The sequence below is a fragment of the Lolium perenne genome, chromosome 4, assembly GCF_019359855.2.
Source record: "Lolium perenne isolate Kyuss_39 chromosome 4, Kyuss_2.0, whole genome shotgun sequence".
In the NCBI taxonomy this organism is placed as follows: Eukaryota; Viridiplantae; Streptophyta; class Magnoliopsida; order Poales; family Poaceae; genus Lolium; species Lolium perenne.
In genome coordinates, this window is record NC_067247.2 from 385,592,679 (window position 1) to 385,601,741 (window position 9,063).

General features: G+C 43.2%; 1 protein-coding gene across 1 annotated transcript; it reads right to left on the reverse strand.

The window, feature by feature from the left end:
• Positions 1-335: 335 nt before the first annotated feature.
• LOC127297310 (serine/threonine-protein kinase ATG1a) lies at positions 336-6,360 on the reverse strand. The gene is made up of 13 exons (XM_051327605.2): positions 5,986-6,360; positions 5,722-5,851; positions 5,541-5,599; positions 4,987-5,051; positions 4,615-4,708; positions 4,458-4,538; positions 4,246-4,357; positions 4,008-4,062; positions 3,409-3,518; positions 2,995-3,335; positions 2,071-2,362; positions 1,886-1,956; positions 336-869 (listed from the first exon to the last, which is right to left on the reverse strand). The coding sequence occupies exons 1-13, from the start codon at positions 6,241-6,243 to the stop codon at positions 645-647; spliced, it is 1,893 nt and encodes a 630-aa protein (XP_051183565.1). The 5' UTR covers positions 6,244-6,360; the 3' UTR covers positions 336-644.
• Between the last annotated feature and the right edge of the window lie 2,703 nt (positions 6,361-9,063).

The following is a 9,063-nucleotide window of genomic DNA, read 5'->3' on the forward strand; positions in this document are numbered from 1 at the left end:
GATAAGCACATATCAGCTACTGCAACACAAGTTACAATGGAAAGAAGTTCGTGTCCAAGCATTGACCCGAGGCTCTAGAGTTCCTTGATCACATACCTTGAGATGTGTTGCCACAAATATTTGTTCCTGCTCATCATTATGAAAGAGGTAAGCTAAATGTCAGTAAAGCTAAAAAAATGACTTAACATGTGAAGTGATGTACTACGTCATTGCCCTGTGATGAAGAAATTTCGCCTGTTATTCTTAGACAACGCTTCTCACACAACACGTCAGTGACAACAAAACTCACTTGTGTTCCCTTCTACATTCAACTACTGATAGCAAAGAGGGGCAAATACAGTGGAAGAACGATCTGGAATTCTTTTCCAATTTACAGGCTTCACGTTTTATGTTTATATACAACTCCAAGTAGTCATTTCAACTTAACTGGAAATAACTGTACAGCTCAGAAGTGTTATATACAAAAGACAGAGCACATGAACAATGTGTTCTGCAAATATAAACATCACAATTTCACGCTAGCAGAAGTTCTCCAATGCATCTGACGCCTCCTAGACAAAAAGGTTGGAGGGGAAAGACTAATGCTCTGACTGCCATGGATATAATCCTCCAAATCTCGTGAAATCATGTTTCCCATGAATAAGTTAGTTCTTGATGGACCTCTGCTGTTGCCCGGTCAATTGAGCACTGCAGAGATGACTCCTCAAATTAGCTATGTACCTATGGAGACGCTGCTGGTTGAATGGTGATAGGGAGAAGACTGGATTTAGCGGCAAGGAAGCTGCTTCCTGCAATATAAACGTGAGCAGGATGATTGCTTTTGAGTACAGTGCAATTGATCTGCTTTGGCATCCCAAAAGTTCCTTTGCCTGAAAAAGAATGTGGAATAGTCAATAATTAAAACATTAATTGTAACCACTACACAAATAACACATTAAGAACGTATTTAGAAGCAGAGTTTACAGGACAAGGGAAAACAATGCAACCCCACAGGTCCAATCATATCAGATAAGATTCCCATTTAAAAGAAAACTGTGCTCAGATATCAGGCCTAGCTGAAGGAAACTACGAAACTGTAGTTTTGAGACTGAACCATAAAAACAAAAGTACCCTATCCTAAAACTGAAGAGAGAAGGGTGCCTGTGTAGCACATCTCAGGACAGCCGTGCACAGTGCAGCTCGAAGGGTCAAACTTGGAGAAGTTTGACTTGGGGAAAAACTACAACTTCAATCAATTTGGAATGATACGAGTATTGCTTAGCCGCAACCATGAGTTCCGGCAAATAACCACAAAATAAATGTGTCCTAGAGCTAAGTGTTTCATCCAACTACAGTGTGCAGGACATCTTTCACAAAAGTAGATAACAGGGTATTCTCAAAAGTAGTATCGTGACTGCTAGGAAATTAGCATTTTTGCTTGTATCATTGTTTCTAAAGAACGCTTTCTTTTCTTTTTCTTCTTTGAAATATAAAAAAACACTCCTTTCTTCCCCTCGCTTTGTACATCATTTCCTACTACAGACATTAATTAATAGGCACATGATAGGACAACCAACTGTCCGGACAGCCAATGAAATAACCTGCATCAACCAACTGTCTGTTTTAATTGACGCAAGCATACAGCATACACATGCAGGCAATCTTCACAAGTTGGTGTCAATTTAATCTGACCAGATGTAGTACATTTGACCGATTTCCTGATTAATATTAACTGAATTATTTTTACAAAGGTTACATCAAGGCATTTGTGGCTATCGGTGGTGAGTATCTAATACTGTTCTCCCCAAAAATACATACAGGTGATGCATATCCTCTTTTCCCATGATGTGCATAGAGAAATGAAATCTAAATCAACCATTTACGGAACATAGATTGTGATACTTACAGCACCGCCTCTCCCATATACTAAAGCATTTTGGAATATGATTTCCATCGCATCTGGCATCTCAGTGTTATCTGGAAACAGACAATGGTTATAATAAGAGTCAGCGTAATCCAAAAACAGATAGCGGTTACAATAAGAGCTAATATTATAGTAGTAGGAAGATATGTCGATATGAATGTTCTAACCATTGTTCTCCCGCAACCTATGTGATATCTTCTCTGCGCGGTCATATGCCTTGATAAACCCACTTTCAGCCCAGTAACAAACAGAAGCCAACCTAGTGAAATCCAATCCTTGTGCTACATTTGGTGATAGACGATCCTCACTCTTTGGCAGGAAATTCTTGTCTGCAGATGTTGAAAATTGTCCATCATCTGAAGCATCCACCAATAAGCTAGATGCATTAAGTGCCTCTTTCCAGACAGCAAGTATTACAAGTTCAAGTGACAGAGCCTCCAGGTCAAGCCCTTTAAGAAGCTGCATATAGCACAGAAAAAGCAGATGTAGGTGATGTTAAGATGAATTTGGAAATATCGATTCTAAGCTATAACATAAATTATCATAGCTATGACCATCAAAAAGATGTCTGTGAAGACAATACAGACTTGTAAGCAAACTCTATGAAACAAACTTGAAAAAAGCTGCCAGCAACACCATGAATTGCTGGAACTTTGACAGATTGACGTTAGATGAAAACACGTTAAGCCTAAACATGACTTGTATAGGCCAAATTACTCGTGAACTTCAAAAAGGCTGATAAGATATGTACAAACTAGAGAAAGCTTGGCAATCCAATTAGTTGCTCCCAATTCTACTCTGAATGCATCCGTATGTAGTAGCCAAATATGCATTAAAAAAATTAAGTAAACCATGTGACTGAGGTAACAGCAGAGTTTAAAGAAGAACCAAAATCTACACTGTTACATATTGGAAAAATAAAATATAAACTGCTAGTTCAAAGTTGTTCCCAAAATAAGTAAAAAATGTCTGAGTGACCGTGACAAAAATATAGAGCAAAGAAGTTCCAGTTTGTATACTAGACAAAATGAAGATGGAACATACTGTTCAATGGACATGGTACTAGTTTGGCACTATAGCAGTAATAGTACCTTCTCCTGAGCAAGTTCTGTGAGAATAACAATATACTGATTCAGTAGCTGAAGCCTTGTATAACAATCAAGTGGCCTCCCTCGCAGATTTTCCATAGAAATTGACTCATGCGAAGCGGACTGTGGAGTACATCCATGGTTTTTCATAGTAACCACTCTACAGAGGGAGCTTCTGTTTTGGTTCTGAACAGACTCTTTGCAAGTCGACCTGTCATCACCGCGGGATCTTGCACCTGTGAAATCTTTCATTGACTTCTCAAGTAAAGATAGCATTTCCACGGAAGTGGTGTTCGCATGAACTAGTACATATTCTCGTTCAATCCACTCCCATGAATCAAATACTGCAAAATACACAAAATTAGCGCCTAAGCAGATGCATACAATATGTGAAGTTTCAGACAGGGCACAGCGTACCTTTTGGATCCGCGGTTTCAGAATTTACTTTGATGATAGCAGTAGAGACAGTCTGGCAAGTATCCTTCAAATCAAGATCATGATGGGACTCGCTGATAATTTCACTTTCCCTGAAGAGTCATAATAAGCAAGATTACGAACAAGGAGATATGACACGATTAAACCAGATACAGAGTGGCATGTTTTTGTAACTATTGCTAAAATGCGAAATCGAGATCTAGAAAAAAAAAACTGCAGGATTGTTGCACATAGATTTGCTATTCCAATAGATGAAACGCGCAAAAAGGAGTCAATGATGCACTACATGTGATGTGCACACCTGAAAACTCCAAGCTCAATTCAGATGTAGGTGCAAGAAATAAAAAAGACAATCACAGCTTGCATATTCGCCATTAAAGAATTTGACCATTCACCATGGTTTTATATACATTTTTTTGTGGTGCATGTGTGGGAAGCTTCCATGTGGGCACCAGGTATGTTTGCTAAGTTCAAGTTACATGACCTTATACGGGATTGTTTTCTGAAAACAAAGCAGATTACTCAACACTGCCTGATGGACTGGTGCTTTTCAAACACTGCCACCAGGGTAAGAGGAATACCTTGATGTTGCCAAAAACTTGTGATTAAAGAATTCCTCGAAAGGCATTCTCTCCGCTGCGTGATTAAAAGCAAATGTTAATGTGATTCTGTAACTGATAACTTAAACTTGTATAATGAAAGTTAAGATTAAATAGCCCAAATCGAAGTTGAACAAATATTACTGCAAATAATAAATTAGTTATGACACGCCTGATTTGTAGAGACCAAATGAAGTGAAAATACTAATAGCAGACCCACCTGGATCAAGGCATATGAGTCTTCTGCACAGGTCAATGAAATCAGGATGTAAATCAGCCTCCATATCTGGGGGGAAACTAAGGCCATTGGATGTCAGGACTTTTTCACGCAGCTGCACTCAGAAAACAAAGAGCAAGCAACATAGTTAGGTTATATGATTTATTGTGATTGTACTAATACTGTATCTAGTTGTACAAACAATAGGAGCAAACCTGGACTCTGTTTTCCCCAAGAAATGGTAACTCCCCTGTTACTAGCTGGAATAGTATGACTCCAACACTCCATAGATCTGCCTGCAAAGTTTTTCTGGTGGAGATTATTGCCTGTAATTTTAACATCCATGAATTTAAAGCAGGTTGGTAACCGGACCTTTGCATCATATTTATCCCCCCGCCAGATTTCTGGGGCCATATAATATGGAGAGCCACAAAATGTGGCAGCCAAATTTTCATGCATCAGAGATCTGAACCAGAAGAAAAAACATTCAGCTGTACATTTTCACTTATAAAAGCTCGTTCGCACCAGAAGAAACTCAAAATGAGTGCACTTTTTTGGAAACAATATGCACAGAGAAAATTTCAGAATGAATATGACAAAGATATCATGCCATTATGAATACATATATAACTTGGAGACATATAACATTTCCAAATATATTTTGTGTAGTTCTCCATGTCCCCAGTAATTAAAGGGGAAACAAAACTAGTCCTGCAAGTGCAACAGTGAGAATGAAGCTCTCACCTAGCAAACCCGAAATCGCCAATTTTCAGTGTAATGGCATCTCCATTAGTTGACAGCAGAAGGTTCTGCATGATTCACAGCTTGATCAGTAGAGAGAGAACAGTATATCTCGAAATGATACTGGATGGATCAAGCAACCAAGCAAGAGTATACACATTTTACTAGATATGTAAGTTGTTAAATGTGAGTGAAGTAAATACAAGCATGAATTTGGGAGAATGGTCCTCTATGTAGTTCAGCATTTAATGGTTAACAGAGGCTGGTTGGGGCAGTAGATGCGAGTTCAGATGTCCACACATAAGTTTAGTTGATGATTATGGAATGCTACAAGAAAGAGAAGAACCATGGAATGCTATAAGTAGGAACTTTGAATCCCAATTACCCTTCCTTTAGTTTGGCCCTTGGTACCCAAACACAAACATCTCAAATCACTGATCAGACAGACACAATTATCGACAGATTATTGCAGGCATGGACATGAAAATGCCCGATAAATCCACGCCCAAACAAGCCCTAAACCCTAGCAAATCGAATAAACATCCGGAAGATCCAACCTGGGGCTTGAGGTCCCGGTGCACGATCCTCTGGCCCCGAAGCACCTTGAGCCCCTCGGCTGCCCATCCAAAACAGCACAGCAGTGACAAGCTTGTCAAAACGTAGTCCTAGTAATACTAGTAGAGTAATAAAAAGAGGAGAAGTCCTACTAGAAGGCTGGACTGGGAAGAACATACATACCGAGCTGGCGGGTGAAGTCCCGGGCGACGGCCTCCGGCAGCCGGTTGCGCGCCCCGCCGTGCGCCTGCCTGTAGGCCTCGAGGTCTCCCCCGTCGCAGAACTCCAGTACGAGGAACAGCTTCTCCCCCGTCTGCGCGCGGGGCGAAAATCGCGAAAGCATTTTGTCAACGAACGAACGAACGAACGCGAAACCGACAACCGCGCGCGCGGCGGCGGCCTGGGAGGTACGGGGATTTGGGCGGTTTATTTACTACTGCTACTTGCCTCGATGGTGTCGACGAGCCGGAGGATGTTGGGGTGCGAGAGGCTGCCGAGGATGGCCATCTCCTGCAGGATGCCGCGGCGGACGTAGTCGTCGACGCGGCGGCGGTCGATCTCCTTGACGGCGACGCGCGCGCCGGTGGGGCGGTGCTTGGCGCGGAAGACCTCGGCGAAGGTGCCCTTGCCCACCATCTCCTGCAGCTCGTACTCCCCCACGACCCGCCGCGGCGTCGGGGGCGGCGGGTCCTTGTCCGCCTCCATGGCGCGGGGGCGGGGGCGAGGGCGGTCCGAGTCGCCGGCGAGGGAGCGTGTAGTAGCGCCGGCGGTGGTAGTTCGTTTGGATTACGGGGCCCGCGCGGTGGTGGTGGCCTGGTCAGTTGGGGAAGGAAAGGATATTTTGCGGGCGGGCCGTGGCGGTCAATCTATCTACGGGGGCCCACATGTCAGTGATGCGGGGGTGGGGAAGGAGATCGTTATCCGTCGGTTAAAGCTACTCCGGTTCATACCTCACGCAGACGTTGGTGCGGTGGGGTCCGGTTGTCAGCGGGCGAGGAGAGCGACTTATCCGGCTTTTTACGCTCACAAAAGGGAGGGGGCCCAGCCGCGGTTAGACGACGTGGGGTACGTGGCTTTTTAAAATGGGGTTTCCTGTGCGGAGAGGTATCGTGTGGTACAAGGTGTGTTGCTTCCGCACAGCGTACTGCGGAGACGTGACAGGTGTCGTGTGCGATGCGGCAATCCTGCCGGTCGGTGCGCGGAAGAAAAAGTCGAGCTCGCGCGTGGTTGTGCCAAATCAGACGTGAAAAAAAAAGTTGATTCCAAACTTAAATTTGTAGAATGGTCTAAATGAAAATCTTGATTTACATGTCTGTAATTGATTCAATTTTATTTCATAAACTATACAATCGTAGTTCATATGCTTCAGAGTACATAATTTTTTGAAAATGAAATTTCGCGCAAATTTCTTAGAGAACAGTGTAACATAGAAAGTGGTGTATACAATTTGATTTTACAAAACATACATCACACACAGGAAAATTACTAGCAATTGGAACCCATCATCCATAAACGTTTTGTTCAAACTATTACGCTCTCAATTTTTCGGTAAAGTGAATTGCCCACACTTAATTATAGTAACATCTTTAACTTCATTACAAGCTATTCTGTAATGCACTCAGCAATTTGCATTACGAGTTGGCATTCTGTCTGAAAGATACAATTTCTCCATCAAAACCATTTTTTCAACAAAACATGTTTTAAAATTATGTGAAGAAAATGCTAAAAGGGCCATGTTCAATCTATTCTCTCTTGGAGTTTGGCCAAATTCAAATTTCTCCATGGATCAATATGTGTCCCTAGATGTGTTTATGGTGTCTTTTATATGTGTTGCACCCAATTTTGTGTATCTTGGTAGAAAGATCTAGGTGTACTAAACAACAACATAAATCAGAATAGATAGATAGTGAACAATTTTGGACAATTGCGTATAACAACTTCCATTGAATGTTGTCGCGGGTAAGCTTACATGCCACCATTGAAAATGTTAACAAAAGGATAGGTAAAGAAAGCGGACCGCACTGCACACCAATTGCATTCGGACATTCCCAAGTGGTTGTTATACAACGCCGATCAAAGAATCTAGCGGCATGCAACTCGTTTCCTTGTGGTGCTTTAAACCTCAATATTCCCTGAATATAGCTTTACACAAAGTTCTGCAACAATCACCCACTAGAAACCCACTAGAACACGGATAAAAACAGCGGACAGCACCAAATGGGTAGGGCCAGGGCGGTCCTCGCCTCCATCTTCTCTTGCGCCGATGGGGGTAGCTTGATGGGCTACCGCCCGGCCGGAGCCATCGGGTGTTGCAGATTTGTAGTTTGCTTCAAAAGAACATCTTCGTTTCCCTTAGAGTGATTTTGATGTTGTGTCGTGTATTGTGACGCATGCATGTATCTGTTTTTCGGTTCTCCGACGGATCTACGGTTTAATGTAAGTGGTTTCTGGTTATTGCTTTTCGAGTTCACGTCCTACGTTGATAAACTCTACCAAAAAATATTTTCATTCGTGCAATCGGTTGTTTGGGCGCTCGAGCTGGACAGAGATATTGGGGAAGAAGGTGAACGTGACATCTGAGGGAATATTGTCAGTAAGACTAGCAAAAGCGCCCGTGCGTTGCATCGGCAGAAGCGAAAACTCGCACGCTCCAATGAATCATCAGTTATGATATTTGTCCTATTTTCCACATTTTCTTCTACTCATGAAAAACATGGCTAATACTAAAAATATGAGATAAGCGAGGACCATTAGGGCCAGGTGTGTCATCGACGCTGCAGCTATCAACATTGAGGAGACGGATGCCTGCGTGACGACAAAGGGTGGGGTATACCACACCCACCCTGGCGCCTACAAAGTCATGATCAGACTTGATGCGCCACCGCCGGTAACCGCCCCACCTTCCCGTCCTTCTCCTCCGCCAAGGTCTTCCTACGGTGAGGCAAGGCCCATCGCCCTCCACCTAAAAATTTTGGCGGCCCAATTTCAGCGTTCCTTTCAACTCTCTTCTCTTATTGGAACTCTGCTTCGAGTTCAACCGGAACTCTGGTCGAGCACACTCCCATAGAATAACCGATAAGGACTCCTTTACCCGTTCCCAAAAAGGAGTCGAGGGGCTTGGCTGAAATCCCAGTTAAATTGCTAACATTGCTGCTCCCAGAACGTACAACCTCGCCGTTCTACCTGTGCTAAGCTTAGTTGTTTTGGCGTTCCTTCGATTTCGCCGGAACCCTTTCAACACATGCTCCACCTAAGGGAAAAATGTCAGTGCATTGTCGTCTTCAGGTCATCAACAACCTCCAGGCATTCTTGCCAGTACGGAGGCCCTCTGGTAGCACCGTACTTGGCTCCCACCTTCACGCCCCAAGTGGTTCTATCCCCGACGGCGTGGAGGTTGACTACGGCAAGCTCTGGCGTGGTGGAGTAGGAGCTGGACTTGATTGTGTTTCCTGTTTTTATTCTAAGGTCCTTAGTGCAAATTGTAAGGGCCAGCTTGTAATTTTCAGTTTTCGTAGGACCCTATCT

Bases quoted from the DNA above. Each gene is read 5' to 3' on its own strand.
- LOC127297310 (XM_051327605.2), bottom strand. From the start codon at position 6,243: ATGGAGGCGGACAAGGACCCGCCGCCCCCGACGCCGCGGCGGGTCGTG. The intron at 5,052-5,540 runs GTTGGATCTTCC...TGAATCATGCAG, and splicing joins ACCGGGACCTCAAGCCCCAG to AACCTTCTGCTGTCAACTAA. The intron at 4,539-4,614 runs GTCCGGTTACCA...AAAACTTTGCAG, and splicing joins GGGATAAATATGATGCAAAG to GCAGATCTATGGAGTGTTGG.